This window comes from Mirounga leonina, unplaced genomic scaffold (assembly GCF_011800145.1).
Source record: "Mirounga leonina isolate KUSES-001 unplaced genomic scaffold, KU_Mleo_1.0 Mir_168, whole genome shotgun sequence".
NCBI classification, from domain to species: domain Eukaryota; kingdom Metazoa; phylum Chordata; class Mammalia; order Carnivora; family Phocidae; genus Mirounga; species Mirounga leonina.
Genome location: NW_023270426.1, coordinates 50,450,275 through 50,471,916, shown reverse-complemented (window position 1 = coordinate 50,471,916; position 21,642 = coordinate 50,450,275). Strand labels below are relative to the sequence as shown.

The 21,642-nt window shown below is 35.3% G+C and overlaps 1 protein-coding gene across 1 annotated transcript in view; it reads left to right on the top strand.

Moving 5' to 3' along the window:
- Nucleotides 1-21,642, top strand: part of HOMER1 (homer scaffold protein 1) — a 125,982-nt gene that overhangs the window by 52,755 nt on the left and 51,585 nt on the right. Inside the window, exons 3-5 of the mRNA XM_035014730.1 lie at nucleotides 279-410; nucleotides 3,907-3,999; nucleotides 15,539-15,678. Coding sequence (XP_034870621.1) covers nucleotides 279-410; nucleotides 3,907-3,999; nucleotides 15,539-15,678 — 365 coding nt within the window. The remainder of the gene's footprint in view (nucleotides 1-278; nucleotides 411-3,906; nucleotides 4,000-15,538; nucleotides 15,679-21,642) is intronic.

Here is a 21,642-nt window from a genome sequence, read left to right as displayed (position 1 = left end):
TGGGCATCTGCCTTCAGCTCAGGTCATGATCCCAGCGTCCTGGGATCGAGTCCCGCATTGGGCTTCCTGCTCAGCGGGGAGCCTGCTTCTCCCTCTCCCTCTGCCTCTCTCCCTGCTCATGCTCTCTCTCTCTCTCTCTCTGTATCTCTGTGTCTCAAATGAATAAATAAAAAAATCTTAAAAAAAAAGAAATCCTAAGTTCTTATGGAACTAAATCGTCCTGTGTTTAAATTTTTGCTAGTTTTTGGCTAGTTATTCATATTTGTCTTATTTTTCAGGCAATAATTAATAGCACCATCACCCCAAACATGACATTTACTAAAACATCTCAGAAGTTTGGCCAGTGGGCTGATAGCCGGGCAAACACTGTTTATGGACTGGGATTCTCCTCTGAGCACCATCTTTCAAAAGTAAGTTAACTCATAAGATCAAGTGGAAATCTTCAAGTCAGATGTCTTAAATATATAATAGCAAATGGAAAGTATAAAATATATGAGAAATTTGTTTAATATTCTCAGAACAACTGTAGTGACTTTAAAGCAAGAAGTGAGAGATCATTGGATTCCACTGTCAATTGGAAAATTAATTGTACACATTAAAAACGGTCACCGTGGATGGAAAAGTATTTGTGTGGTTAACTGTGTGACAGAATTGTCACACAGACAGTTAACATAAAGGTGATTATCACTTCAGAATGGACTTTGCTCAGGGATTAGCACCCTGAGTGGAGATGGTCTGCAAGTAAGTAGATACCAAGCTCTTCTGAATTGTGGAAAACTTAAGCTGATAGTGCTAAAGATTTCAGCTTCTTGACATGATAGTAGGCACATATAAATTACTTTGTTTAGGAAAAATGGTGCTTTATCTGGGTGAGAATTACTCCAAACTCTGATGTAGTATAGAGTGAGATCTAATAAACAAATGAAGAGTTCTTAGAACATACTGACCAAGTAAATTACTGTGGCCAAAAAGGCCAATAAAATACAGAACATCACCAGGCTAATAAATATTGGAAATAAAACAGTTGTCCTGCTTGTAAGGAACAGCATGCAGTGCTCATACACCAGTGTCTTGAAATCTTGTGGGTGTCACATAGAAAGAGTATGTAAGGAAAAGAAAACTCTCCCAGGATACGAAGATGATCAAGGAGATGAGAATTACTCACTTTTCTGCTCACCAGACCCAAGGATTTATGCTTTAAACTTTTCTCTTTCAAGCCTTCCATAAAAGGATAACACTACATTTGGAACATTTTATGTAGAATTTGGTATACACAGGATCTGGTCCCTTTTGGGAGTTGTAGTTGTTCAGGGTCATCAGGCTCTTGAAGATAGAGTTCATGTTTAACCGTAAGCTATTCGTTAACAGAAATCATTTGGATTCTTAAATGAGTTCTTTTTAAAACCATGTTACTTTTTTGTGAGTATTTATTGACTCAAGCATATAGTTAGATAGCTCAGTAATTGAAGTTATCTTTGTTTCCATTTGTTTTGGTTGTAGACATTCCTTAACACTGTTGTCAAATGTTTTTGTTATCTTTTTGATATAAATTATAGTTTAGAGACCAATTTTAAGGATATTTTAACTTTTGCCTTCATGATTATAAGTCTATCCCCAATAGGATGATTAACATGAGCAAATGTTATCTAATTTGGTTTCTTTTACACCCATCGTATTCTCCAAATACATTTTCTTGAGTTGTAGTAAAGGTAAGAGTTAGATTCAAAGTCTTTCGGTAGAACAAGGAGACAGGCATCCAGTTGAGCATTGCTGCTCCATAAATAATCCCCTTAGGAAATTACACATTTATTAGAATAAATTTTGCCATTACTCAAGTGGAAGCTTTTTGGAACTTTTTTTTGGAATTGTCTGTTAAAGTCTATAGCAAAAAAAAAAGTTAAAACTGTAATTAGCTTACAGTTGCTAAATTTCTTGACAACACAGGAACTAAATTGTGGATTAATTTGTCAAACTTGCATAAAATGATTTTTGAGTCTAAGTAATTTTGACTACAAATTAAGTTATTGTCACATCTTTGAGGTTACTGGGCAGCAAGCTAATGTGGTAAAGTAATAGTTTATTAAATCCTGTCAATTATACTTTATCCTTTCATTTGATCTTTTTTCTGGGAATGACTTTCATATTTCAAGAATTGTATTTTTCCTCTTTAAATTTAACATACACTTTTGACCAGCCTTACTGGTAGTGAGTCCTAGTATTGTGAAGGAGGATTGACACTTGGCTCTAAGAGTTTATATTTATATGATCATTCTCTTCAGAATGTTTTTGTTGAAAGATGACAAAATCATGATTTATTTTCCAAGCAACTTTGGAGACCAATATTGCTTCTTTGTAGACTATGGGGGGCCCCAAGGAGTTTATATTAAGCAAGCATGTAATTATTCTGGCTTATTTTATCATTAAAAACCTTAAGCAAATCAAAGCATTTTAAGGGTTTTGAGAAGGCTCTGAAGGCAATTCTAGACAAGGGTGTCTCAAAATAAGGGAGACTAGCAGCATTGAGAGAAATACTTGGTCTCCTAAGGCTGATGTATGAGGAAAATTGCAACTATGCTTGGATTGTTGGGAGTGCTTACTAAGTTGTATTTTGTTATCATGGAAACCCAAAGCCTATGAAAATTAGCAATAGTGTGAGCCTTTATGAAGTTTGAAAGGGTTTTAAGCGTTAATACTTTGGAATGCTAGATGAGCGTAAGAAAAATTCTTCAAATTACGTAAAGACAAATTAATTATGGTTTCATTTTTATTTCATTTACACCAGTGTGAATGAGACCTTTTTAGCTTTGTGTTCAGATTAATTGAACAGAATATCTCCTTACTTTAAAAAGGAGAATCATACTAATATAGATTCAGTTCCCTGATCTACAAGTTATAGATGGTGGGGACAAGTCTAAAGTAAGAAGGAAAGCTGTAATGACAATTTTAATTTTGACCTTCCTCTAAGTCCCCAACACAGGTCAGAGTATCATGACCTCTCCTTCCAAAGTTTTCTTTCCCAAGAGAGAAATGAAATCAGGGTTGACTTATGGGGGTTTGAGGAGGGAACTGTAATTTCATATTTTTATTACAACTCTAGCAGGTGTTTTAAGTTGCATAGAGATTTTTTATTTTTTAATTTGGTTATTCTGTAGCCTTAACTTACTCCCTCTGAGAATAGTGGTAGACTAGTTTCTGCTTCCAAAACAATAATAGATACTCTTTGTGGCCCTGACATTTCTAGATTACTATGGGTTCATAAGAATTAGCATTTCATGTACTGTAGGGTTTTTTTGTTGTTTTTACCAGTCTTAAAGACCTTTGTGGAACCATATTGTTCCTCTCTGCTGCTGTACATTAGCTGTTTAGGAATCTTTGGAAATGAAGTTTTAGTAATGTCATTTAGTATAATAATAAATGTTGCTATTTGTATTGTTGAAAATAAAATGCCTTACATAATATGAGAGTTTATATTCTAGTAAAAGTTAAAAGCAAGCTCCAAATACTGAGAAGTTTATGAGTAAATACCTGAAAGATTGTTTTCTCCATGATAAGCAAGGTATACTAATCCTTACTGATTCCACTCACATCCTATACTCTGCACCTTGGTCTTAAAGTATATCTGAACAACCAAGAAAGGATGTAGGTAAACTTGCTGACACCAATTCTAAGTTAATTATATTGTGATGTTTTTCAATGCAATGGCTCAGAGTAGTTGATAGTGTACAAACAAGTGTTTGGTGTTAGTTTTCTTTAACCTTCATTTTCATATTACACCTGTAATTGATTTTAGGGCTAGGTTGCTTGTTAAGAGTCAGTTATTCAGAAAATGAAAGAAAACCAAGGTAAAAGTGGGCATTGAGACCTATTATTTTATTTGGTTAATGTATATAGTCTTTATACATTCAGTTTGCAGAAAAGTTTCAGGAATTTAAAGAAGCTGCTCGACTAGCAAAGGAGAAATCACAGGAAAAGATGGAACTTACCAGTACACCTTCACAGGTGGGTATTTAATTTCTATTCATATTTTTGAGCCTTGTTCATTTCAGATGGTATCCTTTATGCCAGGGTTAAATTTGGGAAAATAATGGCAAAATTAAGGTAGTTTCCGAGGTGGACATAGAAATGCACCCTTCAGTTAATCTGTACTAGTGGAGAAAGGTTTCTTTCCTATATGCCATTGTCTGTAAGAATCTAGGGGGAAAATCAGTTTAGTACTTATAACTTAGATTCTTTGTTGTATGTACAACTTAAAAACAATCATATGTAAAGAGCATAGATTGGCCTATTTTGTGTTCTGTAATGGCCAGTCACAAGAGGAGACAGAGGAGAGGCTCAGGGAAATAAGAGTTTAATCACCAGTCCTAGAAATAGGAAGCCAGCACACATCTGAGGGGCACTTAGAGAAACCTCAGGGTGGTCAGGAGGCAGAAAGCAGGAGCATGGGAAAAGCTGAGGCTAGAGCTATATTGAAGAATGGCAGAGCAGGGTAGACAATTTAGAATTTGGCTAGTTGAATAATTTCTATAGCCTCTAAACTCATAGGGGTAGTCCCTCATTGCCTGGTAGCTGGCCCTTGTATGATGAAGGCAGAAGAATATTGCATCCTTGGGTGCATGGGCCAGATGAGGGAGGTACAGTTCTGGATTGGTTAGTTTGCATATCAAAGGCATGTTCCCACCTCACCCCCTTGTTCTAAGAATTGGCTAGGCAGGAAGTTTTTTTTTTAAGATGTCAAAACATCACATATATATATATAAAAAAAAAATAGTAGTCTATTATCCTGATTTTAAGTGTACTTAAATCTGACAGTTGGGACATCTTTCTTTACACTTAGCACTGAGACCCAAAGGTTATAGGTTTTATACACGTATTTGCTTTTTCCTTGAACAGTTGACTTAATACCTGTGACTTGCTCATCATAATCTTTCTTTAGTTGGAAATTAATTAGATCTCCAAGTAAAGTTCATTAAATACTTATATTTCAGTGCTTTTACAAAGGTTTTAATGTACATTGTATGATTCAGCTTTTTAATAGGCTTTTCTAAAATTAATTTTTATTTCAATTTGAGTCTTAAGGGTAGGGTTCAGCTTTGTGCTGGGTTCTCTATAGCATTTGAAGTGTACTCAAGGCTTATATGAAAAGGAAGAATCAGATGTTACAAATGTTTCTCTGGAATGTCAGTATAGTAGCAGATTTCCATAACACTTTGCTGAGAAAGTGAATAGGAATTGCCTGGAAATTTACTGACTAGCCATTTTCGAACATTGTTTGCTCTTTACCTTCCTCCTCACCCCTGGCACCCAACTCTGTTTGGTAAGCCCTGCTGGTATAAAGAGTTTTGGGTTTTTGTTTTTTTTTTTTAAAGGAAAGGAGGGCTCTGTTAAGTATGTGTAAAGTACATATTTCCTCATAGACTAAAAGTGTACTCTGGATCGAAGCCAAAGCTCCATTACACTTCTCCACACTTGCAGTGACCTGGAATAACATGATCACTTTGAAACTTCCCTTGACTCTGTATCTTCCCTAAGTGCTATGGTAGTATAGTGATAACTTTTCATAAAAACCTATGGAATATTTAGTACATGTACTGGTAGCTCTCGTTCTTCAGGTGTTTTGATTCTAGCGTTGAAAGAGGATGTTGTAGCACATGCCTTAGAGAATATGCAAAGGACTCCAATAAAATTATAATAGATTACACTTGTCCATTGTACTTAGTTCCTGTTTCTCTGATCATAACTTGTTTTTGTTTAATTAGCCATGAACAAGTTGCTGGTAAGATACCTGCTACTCTTTGGAGGAAGGCATATCTTTAAGCCTTGACTTTCATCAAAGGAATATATCCAAGATGTTTATATATGGAAAATACTGTGAGATATAAGGAATAAAAAAATATCCTAAGTTCATCAGTATTTGAAAGCCAAAATATACTGACCCTAAGTTATCTTTTCAAAGCATTTAGAGTCTGATTGCTAATTTAATGTACAGAAGCCAGAGTAATAGTTTAAAAAAATGTATTTATTTTCATTTGTTTCCTCCCCTTCCCCTTTTGTGACAGTCCCTTACAGATTTCATTACTATTTCTGTTTTAGTTTGAAATGTATGACTGCTGGCCACTCTGATTCTACTCAGCTAGAGGACAGAGCTTGATTCTCCTTGATTTAACCCAATCTGCTAAATTAACCCTCTGCCTGAGGTATAGAATATTACTCAGGAATTCAGCAAGGGGATCAAGAGGTTAAGTGGAATAATTGATAGTAGTAGGCATTCAGTCAGTCATAGCTTTTGTTTTTATTGAGGAGGGATAACAGACTGGTTAAGAGTATGGGTTTTCAAATCAGACATACTTAGATATAAACTATTTTTTGTCACTGTTTGGTCTTGAGAAAATGGCTTAACCGAATTCTCTTTATACATCTGTAACATGGAGATTACATTTCTTAGGTTATAGGCTTGTTGGAGGGAATAACAATGATAATGGCGATGTCATATGATAATGGCACTAATGTAGGCTTTAGAGCCTGGCTTTGAATCTGGGCTCTAACCCTTACTGGGGTTTTTTGTTTTTTGAGTTTTTTGTTTGTTTGTTTTTAATTTAGGCATGTTACTATTTCTTTAAATTTATAAAATGAGAATAAGCACAATGTCTCCTGAAACTAAATAACACCATATGTTAACTATACTGGAATTAAAAAACTTAATGAAAAAAAAAAAAAACAACCCAGTATCTCCTTATAGGGTTATTGTGAGAATTAAATGAGGATTACAAAGTGCTTAGCATAGAGTATATTGTAAATGTTAACAGCTGTTGTTGGTGATGTGGTTGTAATGCTGAAGATGATGATGTAAAGCCTTGACATAGTATCTGGCACATAATAGTTACTTAGATAAGGGTGCCTTAATTGAATAAAACCTGCATCAGAGTACCCTGGAAAACTTTTTAAAACACAAATGCTGAGTCCCACTCCTGGCATTTTTGATTTAGCAGGGCTGAGTTAGGACTTAAGAATTTGCATTTCTGGCAGAGTTCCGGGAGATGCTGATCCTGTTGATCTGGGGATCCCACTTTGAGAAGTAGTGCTGTAGACAAACTGTTCCACATCCCTGAAGGCATGTGATGAAGAGAGTCTGGCATTTAGGGCCAAGGTAGCCACTTCCCCATTCTTTTTTTTTTTTTTTTTTATGATTTTATATATTTATTTGACAGAGAGACACAGCGAGAGAGGGAACACAAGCAGGGGAGAGGGAGAGGGAGAAGCAGGCCTCCCGCGGAACAGGGAGCCCGATGCGGGGCTCGATCCCAGGACCCTGGGATCACGACCTGAGCTGAAGGCAGACGCTTAACGACTGAGCCACCCAGGCGCCCCGCCACTTCCCCATTCTTAAACTCTTTTTTTTTTTTTTAAGATTTTATTTATTTATCTGAGAGAGAGAATGGGAGACAGAGAGCATGAGAGGGGGAGGATCAGAGGGAGAAGCAGACTCCCCGCTGAGCAGGGAGCCCGATGTGGGACTCGATCCCAGGACTCCAAGATCATGACCTGAGCCGAAGGCAGTTGCTTAACCAACTGAGCCACCCAGGCGCCCCCCCATTCTTAAACTCTTGAGCTAAGATTGTACTCTTGATAAAATGTGTGGTCATGTCAGATAGTCTTTATGTTGTCTTGATCAAGATACCATCTCTAGGAATAAGTTGAATTATGTATTAGTTGTTACTTGGTTTCATATCCTTCTTTAATAGACATTAATTTAGAACTTTTTCTCTTGGAGATCTTATGTTCTTGCATTTCCATGGGAATCTTTTAAACAGTCAATTTGACATAGAATCACGAGTAATGACTGGCTATAAATCTGAAGTTTCTTATATAGTGCACAGTAAAAAAAAAATACTGTATTTGAATTAACTTGTTAAGTGCTTTCCTCAGAATGCACATTGAAGAAAAGGGGTCTATATAATCAAATAAATATAATGCAATTTTTTCTTCATTGGAGTTTAGAAAAAAGTAAGTTTTAGCTGTCATTTGATTAAGACTTTTAAGTTGAATGAAGTATTTACTTGGTTAGTTGTTTGTAGTCAAACACAAGTTATGGATTTTTTTCCCCCATATATTGTAGCTCTCTTAATCTATATTTAGGCTAGCTTTTTCTCAAGATGTTTTAAAATTCACTTTATAGAAAAAGTAGCATATACGTGTGTGTGTATTCAAAGAAGGAACAAAGCCTCTTTAGCTTTGTTATAAATACTATAATTTTTTAATGTTCAAATTAAAGATAAATTGTATTTACTGAAACGAGGCACTGGTTTATTTTAACTGATTGTTAGTATCTCTGTGACTAGCTGTTTGATCTTATGCAAGTGAGTTGACTTGCCTGGGTAGTAGGTCTTAAATCTACAAGGTCAGAGTTTTGAACTATATCATCTCTTTGGACATTTCAAGTGTAATACGTCTCAAATGTTTTAGATCTTCTTTAACAAGGGTGTCACTTGTTATAAGTGGATTTTTTTGAAAGGCGGTCTGCATTAGCCAAGTGTTACTGCCTTGAACTATTTTAGTTACATATCTAACCCACAAATATACCATTAGAATTAGTGAATGCCTGTAAATTAATATGATACTTTCTTAGTATCACATAACAAATGTGATTTTACTGAACCAGATACCTCAAAACAACTTTTACAATCTCAGGAAATGTTCACTAGAATTCTCTGGATATTATTGTTTGCTGTCCAAAGTAAGGACAGTGGACTTAAGAGTCTCTAATCCTGTTACTTGTCTCAGTGGAGTATTTATGCATTTCTCTATTGGATTTACCTATGCGGTGTTGGCAGTGAGAATAGAGAGGAGGGACTAGACCTAACAGTAGTGAAATTGACTGAACTTGGAGGAAATACAGGAGTTGAAGGATTGGTGAGGGAGGCTGGTTAAAGCAAGAGCAAGATGATTTTGAAACTTCTTTTGTTGGTTTGTAGCATGAACTTCAGAAGAGGATTTCCACTTCAGATACTGAATTTATATCCTAATTAGGCATTAAGGGGATATGTCCTGTAGATAGAAATTATGAATTGGAGCTAAGTCTCAAGAGTCATCAACAAATGAGTAGTTTCAAGAAAGAAAATAGAATGGCAGGAGAGGGGAAGACAGGGTCAGAAATTGTCACTTAAATTTGAGGAAGATATAGGGAAAGACACTGAAAGTGGTAGGAAATGAAGCAGCAGAAAATGTTAGCACAGAAGTCAAAAGATGAGCATTTTAAGTTAGAGGCAGTGATTTGTCAGTGTCGGAGGGGGCTTCCAATAGGATGAGACTTAAGAGGACTTTAAACTGGGGCGCCTGGGTGGCTCAGTCCTTAAGGATGCCAGGATCCTGGGATCAGGCCCCGCATCAGGCTCCCTGCTCAGCGGGGAGTCTGCTTCTCCCTCCCCCACTCCCCCTGCTTGTGTTCCCTCTCTTGCTGTCTCTCTGTCAAATAAATAAATAGAATCTTAAAAAAAAAAGGACTTTAAACCTAACAAACTGGAGTTCGCTGGTAATTACAGGTGGACTGTTGGTAAAGAAGAGCAATGTGAAGTAGTTTCTAGAATGAAAGGAAGTAGAGTTAGTGACTTTGGGCTATTCTTGAGGCAGAAATGTTTGGTAGTGAGAATAAGGTCACAAATACTATTTTCTTTTGTATGAGGAGAGTAAGAGTTTAACATGATAATCTCAGGGGGATGTGACGCTAAGAATTTTTTTTTTTTGTAGAATGTATGTGTGGGAGTGATTTGCATATGCTTTTAAATGTAAGGAATGAGTAAAGGAGAAAGAGAAGAATAGAAGGAAGGGAATCATTGATGGAGCATTGTGCTGAAGAAGGTAATATTGTGAGGGAGGAGGATGGAAACAAATGAGCCACTTCTTTATCTGAGACAGGAGGGAAGGATAAAAATATATTCAGGTACAGATGGGGGGAGGACTGAGTAAGTCCATGCCAGTTTCTCTTTTCTCTGGAAGGAAGAGTTATGTCATTCACTGAGAGGAAAGACAGCTGAAGAAAGAGAGAGCTTGAACACAGGTTTGGAACAGCTGTTAGGTAAAGTAAAAAAAAGAAGAGCCAAGTGAGAGTAGTAAGTAAAATTAAAGATTACTTGGCTCTTAGATGTCCATCGACAGATGAATGGATAAAGAAGGTGTGGTATATATATATATATATATATATATATATATATATATATATACACACACATACACAATGGAATATTATGCAGCCATCAAAAGGAATGAGATCTTGCCATTTGCAACAACGTGGATGGAACTGGAGGGTGTTATGCTGAGTGAAATAAGTCAATCAGAGGAAGACATGTATCATATGACCTCACTGATATGAGGAATTCTTAATCTCAGGAAACAAACTGAGGGTTGCTGGAGTGGTGGGGGGGTGGGAGGGATGGGTGGCTGGGTGATAGACATTGGAGACGGTATGTGATATGGTGAGCCCTGTGAATTGTGCAAGACTGTTGAATCACAGATCTGTACCTCGGAAACAAATAATACAATATATGTTAAAAAAAAAAAAAAAAAAGAAGATAGCAGGAGGGGAAGAATGAAGGGGGGGAAATCAGAGGTGGAGATGAACCATGAGAGACGATGGACTCTGAAAAACAAACTGAGGATTCCAGAGAGGAGGGGGGTGAGAGGATGGGTTAGCCTGGTGATGGGTATTAAAGAGGGCACGTTCTGCATGGAGCACTGGGTGTTATGCACAAACAATGAATCATGAAACACTACATCAAAAACTAATGATGTAATGTATGGTGATCAATAATAAAAAATTTTTAAAAAAAGATTACTTGTCTCTTTAAGAGCATAATTGAAGTTAGGGCTCAGAATTATTTTCATGATGCTAATCAGCCTATTTAGCAGTGTATTCTCTCATTGCACTTGGTAGTTTGGGCACATAAGAATATGGAATGATGGTTCAGTTGATAGGAATTGGAAATTGACAAGATAGTTGTTGTGGAAGGAAGCCCCCAAATGCTAATGAGAATATAATTAAGGTGATTGGCTTTCTGGTATAGACTGACCATGGAGAGGAATAAAGCCAGATTGCACCTGACAAAGTCGCATAATGGAAGAGGGCCAAAAGATACCAAGTTGAAAAGCAAGTGGGAAGGGTGTGGATTAGGTTGAGAGGATAGGAGGATGTACAACACCTCTTACCTGTTGGAATCAAAACTAGTAGTTGATGAGTTAATCAAAGTCAGTTAATGTGAAGAAGTCTTTAAAGAATCTTTAAGTTTGTAAATTAAAATTCGATAATACTGTGTTTTATGTATTCACCAATATTTTTTTTTAAGCTGAAACCTCTTTGAATATGAATCTGTTGATTGGAATTCTGTGTTATCTTTCTTACATAAATCATACTCATGATTAATTGTCTACAATTTCCTGTTTCTCTTTTCCTTTAAGTAGAGCTAACCCTAGTCACTTGCAAAGAAATCTGAGTGTGATAGTAGATTTTCTTGTCATTTTTCTGTTACTTGTAGATTTTGTTTTCTAGCCATTTACTTTTTAGTCGTTTCAAAACATATGGTTTGGTTTTCATCAAAATAACCACTCTAGCTTTGCATTCAGACTTTATTAGTTTGCATAATATTTAATTCAGCTATATAATTATATAAATACAACTGGCATAAACATGGTTGGGACAGATGCAGCAGATTCTTGGTAAGCATTTAATGTAGCTGGTAGAAAAATATGCAGAATAGAGATTAACCCACTAGCACTGTGCCTCAGCCAGTTAATACACTTTACATAGGGAAGGAAGAGCATGAGTTAATCTAGAGTCAGGTTACAAAGAATTTCTGTGGATGTCAGAAAATGGGATTTCAGAAGTGGTGACCAGGTATGGGGAATGGCTTAGCCAGTAGTAGACATTTGCTCTCTGCCTCATTTTCCTTTATGTATCCTTTTGTTCTTCTGTGTCTCTTCCCTGGCATTTCTTTCTATATCCACAGCCATGGAAACTCAAAATCATAAGGTCCTTCCTGTCTGAGCCTCTGCCCAGAAAAGAGTGTTCTCATCTTCTTTTAAATAGAAAAGACTGAAATAGAATGTCTTCTTTGAATGTTTATTAAATGAAAAAGAGAAGAAGCTATGTTTTCCTTAAGTCAGAAGTGATGGAACTGTAACAGGAACTTTAATTTTAGTCTCTACTGGAATTCAGTGGAAGGTGTTGGTGGTATTTGGTCTAGTGGCGAAGAGCACTGCTACCACATCCTTCCCCCCACTCTCCTGCTGCAGCACAGACACCAGAGGGGAGCTGGGTGATCCCCCTGGGAAGGCCTGGGGAGAGGGCCCGGCTCATTTCTTTTCCACGGGATTCAGAGTATTTCCTTTTGTGGGGGTTTTTTGTTGTTGTTTTTTATTGGTTTGTTTTATTTTTGGCTTTCCTGCAATTCCATAAATGAGTAGAGAGAGAATTCTTTTTTTTTTTTAAGATTTTATTTATTTATTTGACAGAGAGACAGCGAGAGCGGGAACACAAGCAGGGGGAGTGGGAGAGGGAGAAGCAGGCTTCCCGCTGAGCAGGGAGCCCGATGCGAGGCTCGATCCCAGGACCCCGGGATCATGACTCCAGCCGAAGGCAGACGCTTAACAACTGAGCCACCCAGGCGCCCCGAGAGAGAATTCTTAAGAAGCAATTCCTGAGTCTTACATATGCTCTGTTTTTATTTATATTTTATGTTTCACACTTTTCATTTTTCTTACCAACTTTGGTAGACACATATACATACATACCCATGTATCAAAGAAGGTATTGTTTGATAATTTTTTTCCTTAAAATGGCTACTAGCCATATTAGCTTAAGAATGTCTTTCTAAAGACAAACTATCCTTTTTTTCTTTCAAAAATTTGTAGTCTAATATATCTCCAAGTTTTTAATTTTAATGTTTGAATTAAAGGTATAAAATGTTGACTTTATATAAGGTATGTTTTTTTAATAGGAATAACTGAAGTTGAATGTTTAAGAAATTACACAAAACGTAGTTTGAAAAAGAACTCAGTGTTTGGAATACATTAAATAAAACAACTTTCACTGTGTTGCTTTTAACATATGTGAAGTTCCCAGAAGGTTTCAGAGAATACTTTTGACTACCTGGGGGGTAGTTAGAAGTCAAAGGAGTTTCATTTTCCTTTTATGCTCTTATGTACTGTTGCAACTCTCTTATGAGCAAATACTAATTTTCTTAATTTTTAACCTGCTTTTAAAAAAAAAACGTGCTCTGGGCTTTTTGTTTTCATTTTAGATATAATGTGTAGGGTAACGAAACATGCCTTTCATTAAATGTAGCTAATATGCAGGTTTTCTGATGGAAAGCTTGTCGATTTGCAGTATTGGAATTGTTGTTACTTCTATACCTTTCTTCTTCTTCTCCTTCCTTTTGTCCTTCCTAGCCTGCCTCTGAAATGGTCTTTCTACTTCAGTAACGTCAACATTCTTAGCCTTCCCAAGACCCATGTACCAAAACCCTCATTGACTCCCAGAAGGCAGGGAGAACCAGAACCTCTCTCTCTCCTAATCCTAATCTACTTTTGTCCCTCACACTCTTATCAATCAATTCTAGCAAATCTCCAAGTAAATCCTTAGTTGCTAACACTGGTTGTGCCCTCTTAGGTTAGCAAGGTCATTTGTGGGGCGCCTGGGTGGCTCAGTCGGTTAAGCATCTGCCTTTGGCTCAGGTCATGATCCCAGGGTCCTGGGATCGAGCCCCGTGTTGGGCTCCCTGCTCAGAGGGGAGCCTGCTTCTCCCTCTTCCTCTGCCTTCCATTTCCCCTGGTTATGCTCTCTCTCTCTAATAAAATCATTAAAAAAAACCCAAACAAACAAGGTAATTTGTTCCTGTTCTCATTTCCCCTGAATCAACTTACTGTTCAACTGATTGGACAGTCCACCTTGATTATTTTAGTTTGGGTTGGCCTTCCTTGAAGAGAAATAGCTCTGATTTATTTCTGTGTGCTGCTTCAACTTACTCTGGCTAATTGATATGATCCGTAATTGACCTAGAAGTAGTCACTTGGGACGTCGTTCCCATTTTATGTTGTCACATTATACAGTAAACCTTATTCATGCATTGACTCTCAGTTACTTGAGGCAAAGAGGATTTAAGAGAGATTTTAAAAGAAAAAAATTAAAGGTCAAAATAGAGGTTCCATTAATAATTGAACAATAGTTAAGTGATAAGGTGGAATCAAGAAAGTAGCTTTTTTGACCTTTAATAGCTTGTATAATTTATAGCATTATAGTATTAGTTAAAATATTTAAATGTGAAATAAAATACATACAATTTAAAACCAGAAGCCCCTGAAAGAAATTCACCACATTAATATTTTCTATATTTCTTCCTAGCATTTCTCCTTGTGCCTTATTTTTATGTAAAGTATATAAATTATCATAATCTAAGCTATCTCCTTATATGCTCATATTTTTCTAATTATAAGCATTTTCCTGTGTTACACATATTTTTCTTGTTGGTTTTTTGTTTGTTTTTTTTTTTAAAGTAAGCTCTATCCCCCGTGTGGGGCTCAAACTCACAACCTTGAGATCAAGAGTCACATGCTCCACCAGCTGAGCCAGCCAGGCACTCCTCTTATTTTTATTTGAAGAAATCCTGTATTCTTTCAGGTTGGCAGATTATGACCATACCCACCCACTCTCCTATTGGACACTGATGTTTTCCTTTTCTTCCTTACCATAGGCTAATATTTCAGTTGTGAAGTTTTAGTGCCCAGAGATCACAAGGTGTCCACAAAGCTTCACTTAAATGATCTGGTGCGAGGGCCTCCCCTGGTTAACAGGTTTATCCAATGACCTCCTGGTTCTGATCTCTACTAATACCAAATTTAGATAATCTTATGATGCCAGTCACAATAATAAGTGTCAGCTTGAGCTTCATTTTAAATTCCATTTCTTTTCTAGAGGAACAAATTAAATTCACCTTGATAGACAAAACTTAATTAAAAGTAGAAATAAGACAGGAAATTTTGTGAAGAAAAATAATTCCATTATTCAGGCAAGCTGAAATACACTCCCTCTGTGTATGTTACAGAGGGATTTCTGGCTGCTTTTGTAGATAACTCTGGCATTGAAAAGTAGGGTGGGTAAAAAAAATTAAAACTTGTTGAAGATTTCATTCTTCCCTTTGCCTTCTTACCTTCCCAAGTAAAATCACATTTTCTTGCATTTTTGTGCTTCTTTTTCTTAAGTAATTCTTTGAATATCTTTTATTCTAACCAATTAGTTGCTTATATAAACCCCAAAGTTCTTGAGTTCTTTGAAACTGCATTTCTGAATTGTATTGTTGTGGATAGTTTTCTTAGGAGTTGCTTTGCTTTAAAAAATTATTTCTCCTTTAAATTTTATTTTTTACCTCTTTGACTCAAATTTCAATGGAAATATAGTTTATAAGTAAGCATACATTGGAGTCACTTTTAACTAAGATTATCTTGTATATTTTACCAAAAGTGTAACACTTTTATCCCCTACCCCCTTTTTTTAAAGGAATCGGCAGGCGGGGATCTTCAGTCTCCTTTAACACCAGAAAGTATCAATGGAACAGATGATGAAAGAACGCCTGATGTGACACAGAACTCAGAGCCAAGGGCTGAACCAACTCAGAATGCATTGCCCTTTTCACATAGGTACAGATTCAATTCACCCATCATGATTAAGTAAAATGTGTAGATATGGAAACTTACTTGGTTTCAGATAAGTCTTGCAAAGTTACAACCCTGAGTGAAAATTCGTCTTTTTTTTTTTTTCTGTTTCTGTTAACCTCAGAAAGGTTTTTAAATAATTTATAGTTGATAGATGCCTAGATGGGCTAGAATGTACATTTCCTTCATGTAGAAAAAGGGCTACTGAGTTAATTGCAGTACAAATCATTTTTCAGTGAAACAGTGTATTATTGTAAATCTCTTCTACTTATTTTTTTAACACAGCCCTCAAAAGTCCCCTTTGTTAACCTGGGTTTCCACTTTCGCCTTTGTTCTTGAGGGTTATAAATTTTTTTAATCAGCTTCCTACTCTGAAATCAAGCCTTACCATACTCTTAGAGGTGATCTCACCATTGGATTTCACAGAAGGAAGCAAGTTATTGTTGTAACTTATACTCATGTTAATGTCAGATTTAGTTTTTCATACCAACTAACAGGAGATAAATCTTCTAGTAATTCTGAACTGTAAAATAATTTGATACTTCAAAAGATACAATTTATCTTAAATATGTTCTAAACCAGTTACAGTAATTATTTGCCTTATCGATGGTATTTTTCGAAAGTAGGGAGGTCTGCGGAACTGCAGCATTGCAAATATAAACAGGTACCTATCAGTTATTGTCTTAAAGTTAATTTTTATCCTTCTTTGGAAACTTTTGACTAGGTAGTTTTAACTAAAATGGAGAAAATAGTTTTCCTATTTTGTACATCTCTTTTGAGAACTAATTTTTAAAACATCAAATTCTTTAGCATATTCAGAACAATTGTGAAGGAGATATTCCAGACTCTTTTTTCATGAGCATTCTAATTTTGATTGAATTTGTTGAATATTAGGGGCAGCATAGATTATACATATTAGAGAATAACATTGAGAGACCTCATGATCAGGCTGAGGAAGAAGAAATTCGTTACGGGTTTTTTAAGGAATGTGTTAGGAAAACTTTTTTACTGAAAGACTATTATAATTTTGTTCCTAAAAATGCTAATAATTTTGCATACAACGGTAGACATATCTTAGAATTATCATGGAGATCATGCTTTAACTATTGCAGTGTAAGCATATTCTCTTTTCTGTTGCTACCAAAATAACTGAACACATAAAAAATGTATTAGTTCCTCTGAAGACAATGTTCACATTGATAAGTAAAACATAGAAGTTTTTTGAATATGCGATTACAATTGAAGATTTGTAGTTTTTAAAAAATATGTTGAGGGAAGGAGAAATTTTATTCCTATTAAATTTAACATACCCATTTAAAAGATGTAAATGCACTGAACATAATTATATATCTGATTTCTTTGGCTAACACTTAAACGAGCCATGTGCATTGAATACTATAGCATTTCAAAAGAAGAACTTTTGTGTTTAACATTTGTAAAACTATTTCTAATTTACTTTATGCACCTAAAATTCTCCGAGTGTTTGTTGTTTTGATAATCCTTAGTATTTGGAGTTACTAAATGGGACTAGTCATCTTCTATTGATGTTCTCTTTTCCTGGGATTCTAATAGGAGTTACTTACTTTGACTTGAAGGTACAGCTTCTTTGACTACTAGAATCTATAGATTAGTCATGGAGATATTTGAGTTCTGAAAAAATTTAACAGGTCATTTTAAACTTTTAATTATGTTAAAGGTGTTGCACAATCTTAATAGTTTTCTTGTTATACTGTTTTAAAAATACTTCAGCTTACAAGATTTCAGAAGACTTATTTTCTGAACTAGTTTTGATTTCCGTCTGAGATAGAAGATTCAGTGTTTTATAACCAGTGTTAGAATCCCAAAATAACAGAAGAGACCTCAAAGATGGTATAAGCCAGGACTGTGGTAGTTTGAAATCAATTTAGGTTATCTGTGGCATTCTGAAAAATTAAACATAAAATAGGAAACATCAGAGTAAAATTCACATTAGGAGTAGAAACTTTATTTCATTCAGTAATACATAGATTTGTGTGTGTGCTGGATTATAGTGTAAAAACGTCAAAGTTTGAAAGCATGTGCCTTCGACACGTGGGGAGACTAAATCCCAGAGCTTAGGTGAGTTGTCCTGGCTCACACAGTTGATTAGTAAAAACTTGAGTAGGGCTGCAGCTCACATTTTGACCCCAGTAGATACTGCCAGTTAGTTAACAGTGCATTTTAGCCAAATTCCCATCACAAGTACGTGGTAGTGTCAGGAAGTTAATAACTTCCTATCCTAGGAGAACTCCGTAGAAATAAGCTCAGTGTTTCATGAATTAGAAACAGCAAGAATATTAAAATAATTTTTATTTAAATTTGAAACTTGTAAATGTTTAAACTTGACACGCTGTTCTTTTTTTTAATGGCAAAGGAAGACAAAATCTGTGTATTTTAAGGCTATTTAGACTATTTTGCCTTCTTCCTTAGTATTTATTTCAACAGAAAAGAATGAACAAAAAAATATATTTTGCCAACATTTCTCTGTTCTGGTTGAGCAAAATCACTAGAATATCTATGTGTTGTGGTTGCGTGAAGGAAGGATATGGAGAACAGTGACCTAGTCAGTCAAGTTCATTAAGAGTTGATGGTAGTAATAGCACTTAGGAAGCCAATCTGTGCTCTTAGAATTCAAACCATGTGCCTAAATCTCATGAACTCATTAATTAACATACCAAAAGAAGGCCTTGATTTTCATTTGGTCCTGAAAATTTTAGAAGTTGCATTATAGTTGGTTCTTTACTCTGTTTCACATACTCTTTAAAAAGTACTAGCTTTAAAGACAAAAGCAAGATTTTTTTTGTTACTCTTTAAACTTAAACAGATTTTCAAATATATATGAGAGAATACTATGATAAACTCCCAGGAATGCATTACCCAGCTTCAAGAGTTATGAAAAATGGCCGGTCTTATTTCTACCCCTGCCCACTCTTCCACTTTTGTATTATTTTGAAAGCAAATCCCAGACATATAATCTCATCCACAAATACTTTTTAAAATTACTTTTGAGCTTTTTAAAAACTTATTTACTAAGGTAGTACAGCTTTTTATATTCTATCTCAGTGGCATTATAGGGTTACCTTGAATTATTTACTCTTTTCTTTGATTTTTAATTACACTGCTGAACTAAATTTTAGAATGTATGGGCTATTCAGTACTCCTTAGTCAAGTGCTGATTTTATGTCCTTGCCATAAGCTATGCAAAAACACTCTCATTGAATTAGTTTCAATAAATTAATGTTTTTAGTGTATTTATTTAAATGCTCTTAAAAAAATTTTAGAGGTATGTAAAAGAGGGAATTATTGAAGATAAAAATGTTTACTAATTTCTTTGGAGAAATGACATTACATTTTATCTAAATTGCTATATTTTCTTAAAAAATTATTTTTTAACCTAAATGATAAAAATCATTTTGGGACTGAGCAGGTATACACTGACCCACTGAAGTGTTCAGGGCATCCTTTGAGACCTTAGTCTTAGATTAGCTATGTACTAAATAAAGTAGCTATATACTAATAGACCAGCATATACAAATGGGGGAAGGTTTTGTTTTCTTATTCCAGGGACTTACTGTTTGCGTCATAATATCAGTTGTATGGAATTCTGGAAATTACTTGTTCTTAATAATAAGAAAGTCTAGGATTTTTTTTTTTTAAGATTTAAAACTATCTAAAATTCTCTTGGAAATAGTTAATTTTATAGTTTCCCAGTGCTGTTAGAATGTAACACTGAAAACTAAAACTTTTTATTTTGTTCATCGTAAATGTATGCTCCCCCACATATACAATAATATATTGATAAATAACTGCTGTTACCATATTTCGGAGAGTCCAGAACTGGTATATATACGTTAGTAATTTGTGAAGCTATTTTTGTACTGATAAATTTTAATAACAGTTTGATTATATTCATGAAAAATAGGCTCTTTTAAGCCTGATTATATTTAAATTCTTTTAAGGTTTAGATAGTATATTCTTATGGTGCTGCTAGTATTTTGGGGCTACTGCATGTATCTTCTGTTAGAGATTTTTCTGCCACTTTGTGTGTTTCCAACAGGTATTCATTAAAGGACGTATGCACAAATGTTACTCGTTAGTATATTGATTTTGCTTTAAACCAGTGTAGCCACAGTTTTACTCAAATTTATGAAATCTGGTGGGTTCATTTCATTTCTATTTAATAGAGTAGTTTCTTCATATCAGAGTTTCGGAAGGTTACTGCTTTAGAACGGATTAGGGATTTTTGTACAATTTCAAAAACTAAATTTCATTAGAAAATTTATACACTGTTTTAGTTACATGCTAAAATTTTTTAAATAGTGCTTTATTTTGAATTAAACACCGTTTGTACTTACTTGAAAGATGATACAAACAAGAAAAAAGTGAATGACTGTTAAGAGCTCTGGGGTACTATACACTCCCCAGCTATGCCATCTGTCTCCCATTTTTATGAATAATAGGCAAAACTTACAAGATCTTAGTTAGGAACTAAAGTAGAAATAATCTCTGTGGCTAACTTTTGTTTGGATAAAATATTATCTGTAAAACTGGAACTTGGTTTCACAAGAAGTGTTTTATATAATACCATTGCAGGTGAAAAATTGAAGTTGTAGAATTCTCCTTATTGTTACAATTACAAACGACTTAAATATTATTATTCTTCCACCATTGAACCTCAAAAATTAGATTAGGATTTTTAAAAATTAATTTGAAGGCTAAGACAGATTATGAGAGATTATAGTAGAACAATTTAGAGATGTCAGAATTTCTTTTACCATAATTGTGAACAGATAACATTTTATAGGAAGTGCTGTAGTAATTTCATAATATATACAGTTTACATTCTCTGGGAGGTGAGAAGCAATTTATGTATTTTTAAATAAGATGCAGGGCGCCTGGGTGGCTCAGTTGGTTGGGCAACTGCCTTTGGCTCAGGTCATGATCCCGGGTTCCTGGGATTGAGTCCCACATCGATCCCTCTGCTCCCCCTGCTCTGCGGGGAGCCTGCTTCTCCCTCTCCCTCTGCCTGCCACTCCCCCCTGCTTGTGCTCTCTCTCTCTCTCTGTCAAATAAATAAATAATAAATAAATAAATAAGATGCAATAAAAAAAATAGAATATAGTGACCAGGAGTATTTACTTTATTAGCTTTCTAAATAAGTATACTTAAATTTCCTATCCTGCATTTTTTAAGAATTAATCTTTATTCCCTTCTAATGTCTTATAAAATATTTTGAAGAAAATGTTTAAATTTGCTGAAGCATTTTTTTCAGGTGTTACCACCTAAAATAGGTTATTTGCTAGAAGAAAAATACTATTCATATGAGATAAAGACATTACTAACTCCCCTCCGTTAGGGATTAGTCCTTTCCCCTTCTCCCTCTCTGCCTTACCAGTGTAATTAATGAGTAAGAATGTTCACCAGCCCATCCCCAGTGATTGTCAGCTTCTCTTTTCAAAATGACTAGCTGGAGTTAGACATATAGTCATTCATAATGGAACAGATTGATCCTAGATTAATTATGATCTCTTCCCTGTAGAGGGCTTTTAAAATTGCTTTTATCGTTTCATGTCTGTTTTTAAAAGACCATAGTGGGGATTCTATTGGAAGGGGGTGTGTGTGATATATAGATAGTTCTTTTCTAGGACTTAGAGGAAAATGTTCTTCCTTTGAGTTTGGATTCCCATCTTTCCTCTTATTAGAGAAGTAAGGGCCAAGATCAAGATATGAACATAGGCAGAGGTCAAACAAGCCACGTAAATGTGTGACATTTGTGGTATGTATGGCAGTAAGGAATGGTGAGGTCTGTGGTAAAGCGAAGTGTGCAAGGTTCATCTGAAGTTACTAAGGTTTTTTTTAAATAAGGCCATACAGAGGGATGAGGCCTAGATGACCCATCTTGTTTCTAGTCTAGACTTTCAAAAGGAAACT